Below are 17555 nucleotides of genomic sequence, written 5' to 3' on the forward strand. Positions count from 1 at the left end.
CAGTTTCTGCGGCTATCAGGAAAAAACTAAATTTTCCTAAGAGACCCACTGCTGGTGGTGATACAGTTCAATCAGCAAAACCTAATAACATCTAGTTGGGTCTGAAAGAACTGCCTACAATTAGTGACATGTCTAACATTACTTTGTCTGACATGGTCACCATTCATGGTGGATGATCATTTTAGGGATAGCACTCAAATGGGCATTTCTCTACTGGCAGGAAAAAGAGGCAATTTGGAGTTCCTTACACAAACTGGCTTTGCTTTACTTAAGTTGTCCACACTCCAGTGTGTACTCTGAAAGAGTTTTCCGCGCTGCCGGGAACCTTGTCAGTGATCGGCATAGGAGGTTACGTCCCCAAAATGGGAAAAAGATGATGTTCATGAAAATGAATTACAAATTCCACAAGGAAGACCTTTACCAGCAATTAAGTAAAAAAAATAAATAGGCGCATGTAATGGTGGATTACAGCAGGGACAAATTAATATTGTGTGAAGAAGAGGATGTACACACTGATGGGGATGATGATGATGGTGATGATGACATTTGATCTTACCTATGTTTTGCATCTACTTTGTGTATGAGATCATTGCTAACAATGTCCACTGCGCATTGGCAGCTTATTTTGTGGGGGTCCAAACAAACCAATCATTTCAGCCACAAGTGGCAGTCCCTGTCACTGAAGTGATTAGTTTGGTAAATTGTGAATGTCCTGTTTCATATATACAACATAAGGGTGGGTTGGAGGGCCCAAGGACAATTCCATATTGCACCTGTTTTCTTTGCATTATGTGCTGTTTGGGGCATTGCTGCCTGACATTTTGAATTTTATGGTTTATGAATGTCCAGAAATTATAATGGCCACAGACAGCATCTCCTGCATGCCCCTTTTATTTTTTTTAAAATATTGTGAACCAACAAGTTGATGGGGTGGGCAAATATGAGCAGCAGCACAGAGCATCTTCCTGCCAGGATGTGTGCAATTAGATATTGTGACACAGTTAGGTTAGGGGGTCCCTCTCCTGGGTAGAGGACTCCTTCCTTTCACACACAGCAGCTGGGAAACAGTACGCCAGACTGGATGCAAGTACAAGCTGGTCGGCGCCAGTCTTTATTGTACAATATCAGAAACAACTTAAAGAAAACATAAACATAAATCCTAGCCCTGTCGGGGCACTAACTTCACAGGTAGTTCCTTCACTACCAGAACCTGGCAGGGCCTAATGCCCTCACCAGCAACAAAAGCACAGCACAAAACTCACGGATAGGTTTTCAAGTGTCTCTGAGCAAACTCCCTGTCTGCTCTCCCAGGTGAGACACTCAGCCCTAAACACACTAGGCTTATATTGGCCACTCTCAGGTGGAAACCCTAACAAGCCTGTTACCAGGCTGCGAGAACCAAAACCTGGAGTGGCCGTGGGTGGAGCCCTCCCTCTCCTCTCCTCTCACCCATAACCCCCAGGTCCCAAACCGGCTTTTCAAAAAGCCGAGACTCAAGCCTGCTACACTGCAGACTTTCTCCTGGGGGTTTAGAACACATAAGACAGGAATCTGGGACAAATGTACCTGCCACAGACCACTTTACCAATGATCCTATCACATATCCCCCCCCTTTGTTTCGACCTGTGGGGCGGAACAACTGAAGCCCCCAAACAATGAATGCGTGACAATGCGTTAGCATTGGCCAGCTGGCTTCCTGGCCTGTGTTCCACTGAAAATTTAAAAGTTTGTAATGCCAAGAACCATCTCGTAATTCTCGCATTACTGTCCTTATTTTCGGACATCCACTTCAAAGGGGCATGGTCAGTGATCAATTTGAACTTTCTTCCAACCAAGTAGTACCTGAGAGCCTCTAACGCCCATTTTATGGCCAACGCCTCTTTCTCCACTGTGGCATAGTTTCTCTCATGTACATTCAACTTTCTGCTAAGATAAAAAATAGGGTATTCCTCACCCTCCTTGTTCTGGGACAGGACCGCTCCTATACCTACTTCTGATGCATCGGTTTGTACTATAAATTCCCTTTCAAAATTAGGAGTCATCAGGACTGGTTGGGAACACAACGCTACTTTCAACTCCTGAAAAGCTTTATCTGCCTCAGGACTCCATTCTACCATGACTTTTTGTTTGCCTTTGGTCAGGTCAGTCAGTGGGACTGCCATGGTGGCAAAGTTGGGTATAAACCTCCTGTAGTACCCCGTAATTCCCAAAAAGGCTCTCACCTGCTTCTTATTCAGAGGCCGTGGTCAGTTTTGTATGGCATCAACTTTATTGAGCTGAGGCTTTATCAGGCCTCTGCCAATGGTGTATCCCAGATATTTTACTTCCTCCATGCCTAGACAACACTTTTTTGGGTTAGCTGTCAAAACTGCCTTATAGATGGAGTCCAACACTGCTTGTACCCTGGGTAAGTGAGACTGCCAATCAGGACTATGAACAACCACGTCATCCGGAAAAGCAGCTGCATACCGTCTATGGGGCCTTAGAATCCTGTCCATCATTCTTTGGAAAGTAGCAGGTGCCCCATGTAGCCCGAAGGGCAACATCTTGTACTGAAACAAGCCCTCTGGTGCTGAAAAAGCTGTCTTTTATTTGGCGCTCTCAGTTAACGGTACTTGCCAATACCCTTTGGTTAGGTCAAGAGTGGTTAAATACCTTGCCGTCCCTAGTCTCTCAATCAGTTCATCCACTCTTGGCATCGGGTAGGCATCGAATTTTGAAACACTGTTCAACTTTCAGAAGTTATTGTAGAAACGCACACTCCCGTCGGGCTTTGGAATCAACACAATGGGACTTGACCATTCACTATGTGATTCTTCAATAACCCCTAACTCTAGCATATTTTTAATTTCTTTTGACACCGATTCTCTTTGTGCTTCTTGTAACCTATAGGGCTTTAGATTAACTTTAACCCCTGGGTCAGTGATGATGTCATGTTTAATGACCGAGGTTTTCCCAGGTACGTCAGAGAACAGCACCCTATTTCTAATCAGAAACTCCTTGACCTCTTGTTGTTGAATTGCCGACAGGGTTTCTGCCACTGCCACTTCGGGAACTAAGGGCCCTGGATTTACTGGAGGGGCTCAGACGGCCAACAGTACCGTTCTATGTTTCCAGGGCTTTAACAGATTTATATAGTATATCTGTTCCGGCTTTCTTTTCCCCGGCTGGTAAACTTTGTAATTGACCTGCCCCACTCTTTCTAAGATTTCAAAGGTCCCTTGCCATTTAGCCAAAAGTTTATTTTCCACAGTGGGAACCAATACTAACACTCTGTCCCCAGGAGCAAAGCTGCGTAACTGAGCCTTACGGTTGTATACCCTCTGCTGTGCCTGTTGAGCCTGTTCCAGGTGCTCTCTCACTATCGGCACTACCGCAGCAATTCTCTCCTGCATTTGAGAAACATACTCAATCACCGTTTTGTAAGGACTAGACTGCCCCTCCCATGTCTCTTTGGCAATGTCTAGTAACCCCCTTGGGTGTCTCCCATACAACAAGTCGAAGGGTGAAAACCAGGTGGAGGACTGGGGAACTTCTCTTATGGCCAACAATAAATACGGCAATAAGTAATCCCAATCCCTACCATCCTTGTCGACCACTTTCCTAAGCATGTGTTTTAACGTCTTGTTAAACCTCTCGACCAGCCCATCAGTTTGGGGGTGATAAACCGAAGTTCTTAACTGTTCGATTTTGAACAGGCGGCATAACTCTTTCATGACTTTTGACATAAACGGTGTACCCTGGTCAGTTAGTATCTCCTTGGGTATACCCAGCCTGCTAAAGACATGAACTAGCTCTCGGGCAATGGTCTTGGTTGACGTATTGCGCAACGGGATCACTTCCGGGTACCTGGTAGCGTAATCCATTATGACCAGAATATACTGGTGTCCCCTGGCAGACTTCATTAAGGGTCCAACCAAATCCATCGCTATTCTTTCAAACGGCACCTCTATAATAGGCAATGGAACTAGTGGACCCTTAAAATGTGGCCTGGGAGCATGATACTGACACTCAGGGCAGGATGCGCAAAAGTCAGATACCTCTTTATGAAGCCCAGGCCAGAAAAACCTCTGCATTATTCGCTCAGTGGTTTTCTCTACCCCAAGATGGCCTGCAGTTATTTGACCATGGGCCAGATCCAACACTGTTCTTCTGTAGGCTTTGGGAACTATTAGTTGTTCCACAACATCTTCCCCCTTCTTAGTCACCTGATATAACAAATCCTGCCATATTGCCATGTGGGGATAGGACAAATGACTATCAGGGTCTACGGGTTTACCATCAACTACTTTTACATTCTCCCTGGCTTTTGCCAAAGTAGGGTCATTCAACTGCTCCATGGCAAAGACCTCTCTTCTGACCTCTAAATCAGGCAGACGATCCACTGGCCCAACAACACTTCAAACCTCAATGGGAGGCACATCAGTTGGCGGGCCATCGTCACGCTCCGCATTCTCTAGTTCACCAACCATTGTAGAAAAAGGGAATAACTCTGACTCAGAAGAAACTCCCTCCTCCACTACATCGACAACCTTCTCAAATGGATCGGGGTTGTTCACCTCTGGAACAAAACTGCTTTCCCACAACTTCCAGAAGTGAGCAAAGTCTCTCCCCAATATTGCATCGTACACCAGACCATGCACCAAACCCACAGAAACTATAGCAGAGCCACATGGTGTCTCGATGTTCACCTCGGCCATAACATAATATCGAGTATCCCCATGTATGCAGGTCACACCAACAGTTTTCCCTGTATGCCTCAAGGGGTTCACCAGCTCAGCTTTTATAAGTGTCACCAAGCTACCAGAGTCTAACAGTGCCTCTACTCGGTTGCCATCTACAGTGAGTACACACATGTGCTTATCAGTCTCAGCCTGCCGGTCAGCCGTACAGGCTGTCTGTGCAAAGAAAGACCCCCTGCGGTAGACATGAGCAGTATCACATTGCATAGGTTCAGTTGTAAGTGAACAATTAGCGGCAATATGGCCGAAGCCACCACATTGGTAACACTGAGTCATATTAATGTCTAGTCGTTTACGGGGCAAGAACCTTCCTGGCCTGGCAGGCCTGTCTCCAGGTTCTACACCCTCAGTCTTAGGTACATTCCACCGCCCAGCACCCTTCTCCCCTGGAACAGTCTTACCAGTGTCTGTGGGAGTTCGCCGGTGCGCCATCGGGGCTCGGTGGGGTATACTAATCAGCTCCTCAGCTGCCACATACCTCTCCACCAGCTTGACCAACTGGTCCGTGGACTTAGGGTCTGCATGGCTCACCCACTTGCGTAGAGTCACAGGTAATGATCGCAGGTACCTGTCCATCACGACCCTTTCCACGATTTGTGGTCCCGTCAGCGTCTCGGGCTTTAGCCATTTTGAGGACAGATGGACGAGGTCATGCATCTGTGAACGTGGAGGCTTGTCCCTATGGAACTCCCAGCGGTGGACCCGTTGGGCACGAACAAAGGTGGTGACTCCCAAGTGAGTTAGGATCTCCAGTTTTAGTTTTTTATAGTCCTTGGCATCAGCCAGGCATAAGTCGAAAATGCTTTTTGTGGCTCCCCAGACAAAAAAGGTGCCACCAGACTTGCCCACTGCTCCTTGGGCCAACTCTCCCTTTCGGCCGTTCTTTCAAATGCGGCGAGATAGGCCTCCACATCATCGCCCATAGTCATCTTTTGGAGGAAGTGACTGGCTCGTACGGAGTGAGTGGGGGTGGGAGGACCAGTATTAACATCGCTGGGTCGGGCGACCAGGTGCTGTACCACCTCTTTTATGGCCTGGCTGTTTTCCTCAATGGCGACCTGTTGAAGTCTGTTAGTCTCCTGCTGAGCTGCTGTAGCTTCCTGCTGAGCCCTGGTAGATTCCTGCTGAGCTGCTGTAGCTTGGAGCAAGGCCTTAATAATGTCCTCCATTTTGTCCTGGGGTGTAGGTTGGAAGCTGAACCTTGCCTCTCTGAGCATTGGCTGACGCCTCCTTTATGGGACTCCAAGGACACAGTGTTATTTCCACACTCACAAATTGGGTGTCTGTCCCTTTAAATTTTAAATGGAAAGTTTTCCTCTTGCTGCAACTTCAGTGTGTGTGGTTGCCCGCATTCTCCACCATATTGTGACACAGTTAGGTTAGGGGGTCCCTCTCCTGTGTAGAGGACTCCTTCCTTTCACACACAGCAGCTGGGAAACAGTACGCCAGACTGGATGCTAGTACAAGCTGGTTGGTGCCAGTCTTTATTGTACAATATCAGAAATAACTTAAAGAAAACATAAATGTAAATCCTAGCCCTGTCGGGGCACTAACTTCACAGGTTGTTCCCTCACTACCAGAACCTGGCAGGGCCTAATGCCCTCACCAGCAGCAAAAGCACAGCACAACATTCACGAATAGGTTTTCAAGTGTCTCTGAGCAAACTCCCTGTCTGCTCTCCCAGGTGAGACACTCAGCCCTAAACACACTAGGCTTATATTGGCCACTCTCAGGTGGAAACCCTAACAAGCCTGTTACCAGGCTGCGAGAACCATAACCTGGAGTGGCCGTGGGTGGAGCCCTCCCTCTCCTCTCACCCACAACCCCCAGGTCCCAAACCAGCTTTTCAAAAAGCCGAGACTCAAGCCTGCTTCACTGCAGACTTTCTCCTGGGGGTTTAGAACACATAAGACAGGAATCTGGGACAAATGTACCTGCCACAGACCACTTTACCAATGATCCTATCACAATACAAATACATTTAATACAAAAATTAGTTGTGTATATTGGTCACATACAAATATATTTACATGGTACATACAGTGCGTAAAGCAGGTTGAGGTAAACTGAAGCACGTCACCTGTTGTTGTTAACAGATAACTTACAGTAGGCCCAGCAAACATCAAGGATGCTGGGAGTTCTAGATAAGCCAGGCTGCTTTCCTCTGATATAAACAGCAAGCCTTGTCCCATTATCCCTAATAACCTCCCTAAGTACAAACTAGCAAACGTCTGTTTACAGTATGTTCTATCAGCACCTCCATAAGGCCACCTCATTTGTATTAGATGTATAAAAAAAATAAAAAACCTCCTCCAGATCAAAGATGTATATTAGGAACTGAAGAACTTGATCCTAGATTGATCTTCCCTCATAATTTTTTTGTAGAATCAAAACATTAAAATAAATTAAAAATGAAACAAATCCTTCTGTCCTTTCCCTTTCTTCAGCCCATAAACATTCCAACTCTGTCGGGCCTCTGACCTAGATAAGGAAAACATTCTTGGTTTTTAACATTTCTAGGGGTCGTATAGTTTATTAAACTGCCATCCTGTCTACCACTGCAATGCTACTCTCTGCCATGTTGGAAGATGAACTGCCACATGTTAGTGCCGCCCACTGCTGTCATTTAGCTTAGTCAGCCAGCTAGCTGGATGCAACCTTTTGGCCCTAAACTTGATGAAAAATATCAACATTGTGAGCTGTGAGGTGGTCAAAATTGACTGGAAATGACTGGAAATAAATGTTATTGAGGTTATTACTACTGTAGGAACAAAAACAGGCCCAAATTATGTGATTTTAGCTGTTTTTATAATTATTTTTGAAAAAATACAGATCCAAAACCAAAATCAAAACACAGGGGTTGGCGCACATCCCTAATATATACACTGTAATAAAAGTTAAAAAGCTTTGTTATTGATTTACGTGGATTGCCCCCTCACAGATGGGAATTGTAACAAGTTACCCGCTATAACAGCTGGAGCTGGTGTGCACGTGACAAGGGCTACTAGACTGTAAGCCCCGAACAGGGGAAATTTGTCCCCAAAGAGGACAATAGAGAGACACAGCGAGGTGTGCCTGTGGAGAGGAGACAGAGCGCACTTACCGGAGCAGGCTGTGAGGAGCCGCTGCCATCAGGAAGGAAGTGCTGTGGTCCAGAGTTGCCAGTTGACTGCAGCTGACTGGGGAAGGAAGCAGCACCAGCATGACCGCCCTGGTACCTTTCCTTTTTGATGGTGTCTGACAGTCGGCGGGAGCCTGTGAGTCTGAGAGACCGCTGTTCGGAGTGCTGAAGTGAAAAGCAGGTCAGCCATCATAGCAATCCAGACAGTTACAGTATATACAGTATTTATATATTTCAGCTAACAGTTCCTCCTTCAAAAAAGGACCAAAACTACAACTTGTACAAGCAGCTGCCAGTTAGACAGTCCAAGCCATTAAATTTATTCATCCTAACTAAAGGAAAGGGACAATTCTCCTCCCTAAATTGCTCTCAGTAGGAGCAGAATAAATGCTAAATCAGCATTTTTTGAGGTAATACTGGAAAATGAAAAGGGAAAAAAAAGGCAACCTCTCAGTTAGTATAGTCAAACCTCTCATAGTGACAGTAAGCAATATTTGCCCGGTATGGCAGGAGAGATAAAAAAAAATAAAAAATAAAATAAAAAGAGAAACAATGAAATTACCTCCAGGTCAGCAAGGGACTGTGAACTAAGGCCCTGATTCAGAGCCGGACGCTCTGACCAGAGCGCTCGCTCTGGATCAGGGCCCACCTCCATTAATATGGAGCGTCCTCCTGGACGCTCGTATAGCTGTGGGTCACCACCCACAGCATATACGAGCGTGCAAAATTATGGTCGCGATGGTCTTGACCATCGCGACCATCGGAACTGCGAGTAAAAGCCTGCGGTTGGGTTTTTCAACCAAAAGGCCAGGAGTGATTTTGGCTCTATCAGAGCCAAAATCACTCCCACTGACATCACTAGTGATTTCAGTGGGGCCGGCTTCAGACGGTAGGCGTTCCCTTGGGAACGCCTCCTTCTGGCAGGCACGCCCCCGGCACGCCACCAAAGGGGGCGTGCTGTCAGTCACCATCGACAGCACGCCCCCTTTGATGAGACACTCCGAGCAAAGAAAAGTCCTTCGCTCGTCGGGTCTCACGCATGCGCACGACGGAGCTCCCTCCGTCGTGCGCATGCGCAGTGGGGACCATCGACCCACTTGCGAGCGGACAGCCGCTCGCGAGTGGGTCTGAATGACCCCCTAACAGTACTATTACAATAACTTAGGATCCTAGAAGGCTCAGCTTATAGTGAACCTTAGTTCCTTTCAGGACATCTCAAAGTTACTAGGCAGAGTCAAACATTCTCAGTGTCAGCACAGGCCTGGGCTTGCAACTTACAAGTGACAGTACAGGTTTGACCAGCAGCTTCAATATAGCCGAGTAACATAATATTGAGATAACCTCTTCTCCACTTGGACCTCCAATGTGCACCAACACTAGAATACTGGCCAAGCTTTGAGGGACTTGCGTGATACTATAAGACTTGAGTATCAGTTCCGCCAAAAAGGTTTTAAAGTGAATTTATGTTGTTTATTTGCATATGTATTTGATAAGGTATATTGCTAACCCACTTAATTCACAGCTCAAGAAAGAAGCGTTCCTGTTCAATAAAGCTTTGGCAAATGTATATGTGAATTATTGTTATCACTGTTGTTGCTTGAATGCTGGTGATAGACTTAAAAGTAGAAAAGTTCATTGCTTACAGTAATTGCAATTTAATAAACGAACCTTTGCGATTATAGCATTGTCTTTTGTCAGTGTATGTGAAATTGTCAATCCTTCAACTCTCTGACTGGAAAGATTAGTGTAAACCACTCAGGGAATTCAAGCAACTTGGTGAGTGTGACATCTAGTTAAACTTTGGCGTCATACGAACAGGATCTGCAGAGCCCAAAGTGAAGGAGAAGCAATGCATGATGTCAGATGACAAACAAGTAGCAGGAGATTCATCAAGCACTCATCCAGCTATGTCTAACATAAATCCCATTACTTTACCATACTATTTTGGGGCCCCATGCCTTCCTACATATTCCGGAGATACACGAAGGAAGAATTCTACACTTATAGAATTCAAAATGAAGTCTATGTTCCGGCTATATCCACTGGCTCATCAACATCAAGTAGAGAAATCGGCCAACTAAAGGGATACAGGTTGATGGGATAGATGTAGTGTACCTGCCACCATTAATACCGGGTACCAGGTGATCATCATTCAATTGAAAACTTTCCAACAATATTGGAAGGGAAAAGATGTCATACCATCACCTCCCACTTGAATCTGTCTACTGGCCAGTAATGTAATCAGTATTCCCTCTCAAGGCTACTGTTAAGTGAATTTCAAGATAGGCCCAGTTGACTTAACTCGATAAGGTTGTATCATTAAAAATGTGGAAATTGGTCTGTACCTCCTATTATAATTAGACTGAATGTGCTGCAAAATTGCCTGGAAGAACTAATTAGGTTCAGTGAGCCTTGCAAAAGGGTATTTGTGTATTACAGGGGCAGCAACGATTCATCAATCCTGCCAGTAAAGTCGGCAAAGTAGGGATTACTGACAGTCGAACCATAACTTTATGGCCATATACAGAAACCATCATTTTGACAAAAGGCACATTGTGGGCCCCATGGAAGAAGTTATACTGCTATTGTCACGATCCTGTCTAGTTGTCACCCTTTTGCCTTGAGACTTACCTCTGTCAGCTGCTCCATGGATCTGTGTTTGCAATTCTCCTGGGACATCTGCTCTGGCTGAATCATGCTGGCTGTGATATCTCTATGTGTGCAGACTGCTCTCCTAGCCAAACTGATTAATCACCTGGACCCTGCTCTGTCTGTGAGCATTGCTAGTCTTAATTGGAATCACAGGTGTGGTCCTGATTCTCAGAGCTGCAGAGATGAATACTCCTTTTGCATGCTGTGTCTTGCTCCACTCTGAATGCCACTGCCAGACCACCTGTCTGCATCCACCAATCGCTGCCAGACTCTTGGTATATAGATCCTCCTCTAATAGCACTCAGTGCTTGAACATCTTGTTACGTTACGTGGTGTACAACTTGTGCTGTAGCTGTACCTGAGTTCCAGTGTGTTCCAGGCTCCTGCTGGTTCCTAGACCAGTGCTATCTGTAAAGCCTGCTACATTCAGTTATCCACACGGCTCCCAGGCCGCACAAAGTAGCTTCCACGCTACCACTTCTCGCCTACGGCTCCCAGGCCGCTCCAAGTGACTATCCACGCTACCCGCTTCTCCACACGGCTCCCAGGCCGCACAAAGTAGCTTCCACGCTACCACTTCTCGCCTATGGCTCGCAGGCCGCTCCAAGTGAATATCCATGCTACCCGCTTCTCCACACGGCTCCCAGGCCGCACCAAGTAGCTTCCACGCTACCACTTCTCGCTTACGGCTCCCAGGCTGCTCCAAGTGACTATCCACGCTACCCGCTTCTCCACACGGCTCCCAGGCCGCACAAAGTAGCTTCCACGCTACCACTTCTCGCCTATGGCTCCCAGGCCGCTCCAAGTAGCTTCTATGCTACCAGCTTCTCCAAGTGGCTACCTAGCTACCAGCTTCTCCACACGGCTCCCAGGCTGCACCAAGTAGCTTCCGCACTACCACCTCTCGCCCACGGCTCCCAGGCCGCTCCAAGTAGCTTCCACGCTACCACGTCTACCCACGGCTTCCCAAGCCACAACAAGTAGATTCCACGCTACCGTCCATCTGCAAGCTCATCTACTGGTACCCCGACCAGCTCTGTCTGCCTACCTGCCAGTCCCAGTCCGGTCCCTCCAAGTTCCTTCTGGTCTCATTCCAACCTCTCAAGTTTCCAGTTCCAGTCACTCATCACCCAAGGCAGTTCTCACTGCTACCCACTTCTTTTATTAAAAGAGCTATTCATGTCCCCCATGGTTCCAGTCTAGCCAGCCTCCAGTGTTTCCAGTTCATCACCTGATACAGGTAACCCTCGAGCACCAATTGTGACAGTATGTTCAAGCCTAACAATGGTGGCGGATCAAGCACCTAATCCTGGATTCACAGGAGGCGGTACAGCATCAAGTACTACAACTTCTGCAAATTCTGACTAACCGGCTAGATGATACCCAAATCTTACCTGAACCCCTAACTACTTTCCATCAACTGCTGGAACAGCTACAGGCTCTACTCAGCAAAATCTTTCAGCTCATTCCTGAATTTCTTAGAGCTACCTCTGTCTCAACTAAAAACTCTGTCTTGGAATCTCTAAGAACCAAAGATTCTTCCATGCCAAGTGAAGTGAGACATCGAAGTTACCCGCACTCCAAGCTCTCTGTGGCTGAATGCCAGCAGCGTAAAGATTTACATCTCTGTCGTTATTGTGGAGCATCTGACCACTTTATCAAGGACTGTTCCCTTTGCAATTCCAGCAGTGGTTCCAGGTGTCAACGTCTCAGTGCCTGTTCCGGTCCCAGCCTGGATTCTGCCTATTCCGGTCCCGTCCCGGATTCTGCCTGTTCCGGTCCGGTCCCGGATTCTGCCTGTTCCGGTCCCGTCCCGGATTCTGCCTGTTCCGGTCCCGTCCCGGATTCTGCCTGTTCCGGTCCTGTCCCGGATTCTGCCTGTTCCGGTCCCGTCCCGGATTCTGCCTGTTCCGGTCCCGTCCCGGATTCTGCCTGTTCCGGTCCCGTCCCGGATTCTGCCTGTTCCGGTCCCGTCCTGGATTCTGCCTGTTCCGGTCCCATCCCGGATTCTCCCTGTTCTGGTAGGGAACTCCAGTTGGCAACCCCAGGAGGGGTCTCCAGAGTCTCAACCCCAGGAGGGTCCTTAAGTCTCGTAACCCAAGAAGGAGTTTTGAGTCACTCACCCCAGGAGGAAGTCTCTGTCTGCGCATCCCAAAAGGGGGGTTCATGTTCCATACCCCAAGAGGAAAAGTCGAGTCAGCTTCCCCAGAAGGGGATTTTGGGTCCCATACTCCAACAGGGAGTGTCAAGCTCTGTTCTCCAGGAGGAGACCTTAAGTCTCTCACCCCGAAAGAGGGTTACAAGAATTATGCCCCAGGAGGGGGTCTCAAGTCTCACACCCCAGGAGGGGGTCCCAAGTCTCGCACCCCAGGAGGAGGTCCCAAGTCTCGCACCCCAGGAGGGGGTCCCAAGTCTCGCACCCCAGGAGGGGGTCCCAAGTCTCGCACCCCAGGAGGGGTTCCCAAGTCTCATGCCCCAAGATGGGGTTCCAAGTCTCATACCCCAGGAGGTGGTTTCAAGTCCCATTCCCCAGTAGCAGATTTCAAGTACCACACTCTTGGTGGAATTTTCTACTGTCCTGTCTAAGAAAGAACATCAATCAACTTTGGCTGAATCATCCAATCATTGCGTTAAAGAATCTTTAAGTGGTTCCTTCTCAGTTCCTGAAAAGAATGCTGTAAATCAGGATGATATAGTGTCCATGACCTTCGATGATGATGTGTCCCAGTACACCATATTGCTTAAGCATTATGATGCCCTAATGAGAACCAATCCAGCTTGTGGTATTACTCCCACCAACATCGTCATGTTTCTTTTTATGCACTTTAAAGGAAAAGCCTTGGAGTGGGCCAACCAACTCATTGAGTCCAAGGATCCAATTCTACAAGACATAATAGCCTTCAGTACAGCTCTGCTTAAAGAATTTGCTCCTATGTGTCCATCTCCAGATACCTGTTCTGATAAATATTCTATAGTTATTTCAGTACCTTCAGATATTAAACTCGCATACACCACTGTACTCCCTTCTCAAAATCATATGGTACAGGATCAATCAATCTGAGAGAAGAAGACTCAAAGAACTTTTAGAGACCAACAACATGATACCATGAGAGTTGGTTGTGTTTCCCTCTGCCCATCTCCAGAGTCCTCTAGGTTTTCAAGTCATGTTAACTCCTCTGATCTTCCTTTGGACATGGATTCTGATTCTGAATTTGAACCTGTGCATGACAATACTCCTTTCCTCGACAACCATTTGGTATCAGACCATGCTCTTCCTAGTCATACGTTCTCCCAAGAATTACCAGTAAAAACTATGTTGCGGAAAAAGGAAAATTCTTCAGCTACTCTTCTTAACACTATGCAAATTTCTCTAGGGACAGAGAGATGCTTGAAGGGATTAACCTTTGTGATCGTGGGATATTTGGAGTCCATAGAAAAGGAGGAAGCCAAGTTGTTAATTGAGAGTTATGGAGGCAAAGTTTCCGAGAAGATATGCAGTAAAATCGATTATCTCGTTATGGGTCGTTTTGGTGGAAAAACCAAGTGAGAGAAAGCAAATAGTCTTGGGGTCAAGGTTATTAACGAAGATGGCTTGTTTAAGTTGATTGACATTATGCTCTCCAAGGAAAGATTTTTTGAGCAAATTACCTCAGGAAACAGTTTTCCAAACACCTTCTAGAGTTCTCAAAGTTTCAAGTTCTTGAAGATATCGGGCAGGCTCAGCCAAGTTTTTAGAAGTTTTTGTTTTGGTGTCCAGAGTCCACCCATAAGAAAGGGTACTGTCACGATCCTGTCTAGTTGTCACCTTTTTGCCTTGAGACTTACCTCTGTCAGCTGCTCCATGGATCTGTGTTTGCAATTCTCCTGGGACATCTGCTCTGGCTGAATCATGCTGGCTGTGATATCTCTGTGTGTGCAGACTGCTCTCCTAGCCAAACTGATTAATCACCTGGACCCTGCTCTGTCTGTGAGCATTGCTAGTCTTAATTGGAATCACAGGTGTGGTCCTGATTTTCAGAGCTGCAGAGATGAATACTCCTTTTGCATGCTGTGTCTTGCTCCATTCTGAATGCCACTGCCAGACCAACTGTCTGCATCCACCAATCGCTGCCAGACTCTTGGTATATAGATCCTCCTCTAAACCACTCAGTGCTTGAACATCTCGTTACATTCCGTGGTGTACAACTTGTGCTGTAGCTGTACCTGAGTTCCAGGGTGTCCCAGGCTCCTGCTGGTTCCTAGACCAGTGCTATCTGTAAAGCCTGCTACGTTCAGTTAACCACACGGCTCCCAGGCCGCACAAAGTAGCTTTCACGCTACCATTTCTCACCTACGGCTCCCAGGCCGCTCCAAGTGACTATCCACGCTACCCGCTTCTCCACACGGCTCCCAGGCCGCACAAAGTAGCTTCCACGCTACCACTTCTCACCTACGGCTCCCAGGCCACTCCAAGTGACTATCAATGCTACCCGCTTCTCCACACGGCTCCCAGGACGCACAAAGTAGCTTCCACTCTACCACTTCTCGCCTACGGCTCCCAGTCCGTTCCAAGTAGCTTCCACGCTACCAGCTTCTCCAAGTGGCTACCCAGCTACCAGCTTCTCCACACGGCTCCCAGGCCGCACCAAGTAGCTTCCACACTACCACTTCTCGCCTACGGCTCCCAGGCCGCTCCAAGTAGCTTCCACGCTACCAGCTTCTCCACATGGCTTCCCAGCTACCAGCTTCTCCACACGGCTCCCAGGCCGCACCAAGTAGATCCACGCTACCACCTCTCGCCCATGGCTCCCAGGCCACTCCAAGTAGCTTCCACGCTACCACGTCTACCCACGGCTTCCCAAGCCACAACAAGTAGCTTCCACGCTACTGTCCATCTGCAAGCTCATCTACTGGTACCCCGACCAGCTCAGTCTGCCTACCTGCCGGTCCCAGTCCGGTCCCTCCAAGTTCCTTCTGGTCTCATTCCAACCTCTCAAGTTTCCAGTTCCAGTCACTCATCACCCAAGGCAGTTCTCACTGCTACGCACTTCTTTTATTAAAAGAGCTATTCATGTCCCCCATGGTTCCAGTCCAGCCGGCCTCCAGTGTTTCCAGTTCATCACCTGATACAGGTAACCCTCGAGCACCAATTGTGACAGCTATTGTGGAACCATGTCCAATTTCTGGAAGGGGTGATGTAGTGCTCTAGACACTGTCGAAAATGGGAGAGTTCCAGTGAGAATCCTTAATCCTCATGATTACCCTGTGAGATTATACCAAAACCATCCGGTGGCCAAATTAATATGGGCAACTTTTCAAGATATCGTGGATTCAGTCCCCACAGCTACACAGATGAATACTATGGCTGAAGAAAGTGCTGGTAGTACAAGGATGCCAGTATGGTGGCTGGAAATACAAGTGGGAGAGGAAAGCACCACAGAAGAGCTTAAGACAGGAGTTCTACGTGTAGTGCAAGAGAATCCAGTCACTTTTAGCCAAAATCCAGCCAACTTTGGGAAAGTTGATCAGATACAACATTGCATCCCCATGGGAGACGCCCCTCCTATCAAAGAATGGTATCATACAGTAGCACCGGCACTGTACCAACCTGTCCGGCAAATGCTGGAAGAGATGAACACCACAGGAGTAATATGAGAGAGTCACAGCCCATGGGCCTCACCCATGGTCCTGGTGTGAAAAAAAGATGGAAGTTTGCGTTTTTGCCTTGACTACCAGAAATTAAAGCAAGTGACACATAAAGGTGCCTCTCCATTGCTGCAAATCGAGGAATCTTATACAGCTCTAAAATCAGCAACTAACTTTTCTACTCTCGACTTAATAAGTGGATACTGGCAAATCCAAATGGCACCAGAAGACAAGAAAAAACAGTCTTCACTACTCCGATGGGGCTGTATGAGTTTGAGTGAATGCCCTTTGGTCTTTGCAATGCCCCTGGAACATTTCAGAGACACATGGAGCACTGCCTTGGCCATAGACATTTTGGCGTAGTGCTATTATATCTAGACAATATTATAATTTACTCAAAGACCTACAGTATCACAAACACTTAAAGCATCTCCAGGAGGCCTTCAAATGGCTTGCAGATTATGGTCTCAAATTGAAACCCTCAAAGTACCAACTACTGAAGACAAGTTTATCATATATCTAGGACACATAGTGCCAACAGAGTCACCCCGGATCCAGAAAAAAATTCAGTCGTACAAGAATGACCTATACCAAGAACCATTAAGGAAGTGTGCCAATTTTTGAGATTCGTCGTTATTACTGAAGATTCATGGAAAAGTTTGTTCAGGTTGCTTCTCCTCTGCACATACTGCTTCGAGGGGTCTCTAAGAATGGACACACTAGAAATGTTCCTGTGCTTTGGACGGAAAAGCAACAAGCAGCAATTGAACAGTTGAAGCGTCAACTGACTGAGGCACCCATTTTTGCCTATCAAGATTATAGTCAGCCCTTTCATCTTTACACCAATGCCAGTAACCAGGGGCTTGGAGTGGTGCTGTCACAGGAACAACAAGGGCAGGAACAAATTATTACTTATGCCAGATGTAGCCTGCGAAAGACAGAACACAATGATTCAAATTACAGTGCCTTCAAATTAGAATTCCTAGCATTGGTGTTGGCCATCACTGAGAAAGTCAGGAGCTATCTGTCAGCCACCCCTTTTATAGCATTCACTGATAATAACCCACTGTCGTATCTACCAACTTCCCACTTACAGTAGTAGCGATGGAGCAATAATGGTCTTCCAGACTAGCCAACTATCAGTTCACGATTAAATACTGTAGTGGGAAAAGTAAAGCCAATGCAGATGCATTGTCACAAAGTCAAGACTGGAGAAGAGATAGACCAGTGGGAAGATGTAGAAATGCCAGCTTTTCATGCTCTTTTTGCTCCTCAACAGGCAATGTCAGCAGAAGACCATCCCATATCTCATTCTCAGTTACAAAATAGTCTGGAAAATGAATTCAATGACTCCTAGGAGCAACTGCAAAGGAAAAGTGAAATACCCAATTGAGGACTCTACTGGTTCCCAGGAC

At 47.0% G+C, this 17555-nt stretch overlaps 1 protein-coding gene across 1 annotated transcript in view; it reads right to left on the reverse strand.

Annotated features, from left to right (window-relative positions):
• LOC148481844 (uncharacterized) overlaps positions 1-17555 on the reverse strand; it is a 57582-nt gene that overhangs the window by 22026 nt on the left and 18001 nt on the right. Inside the window, exon 6 of the mRNA XM_088452926.1 lies at positions 2394-2403. Coding sequence (XP_088309052.1) covers positions 2394-2403 — 10 coding nt within the window. The remainder of the gene's footprint in view (positions 1-2393; positions 2404-17555) is intronic.

This window comes from Taudactylus pleione, unplaced genomic scaffold (genome assembly GCF_031769625.1).
Source record: "Taudactylus pleione unplaced genomic scaffold, aTauple2 ptg000559l, whole genome shotgun sequence".
Lineage (NCBI taxonomy): Eukaryota > Metazoa > Chordata > Amphibia > Anura > Myobatrachidae > Taudactylus > Taudactylus pleione.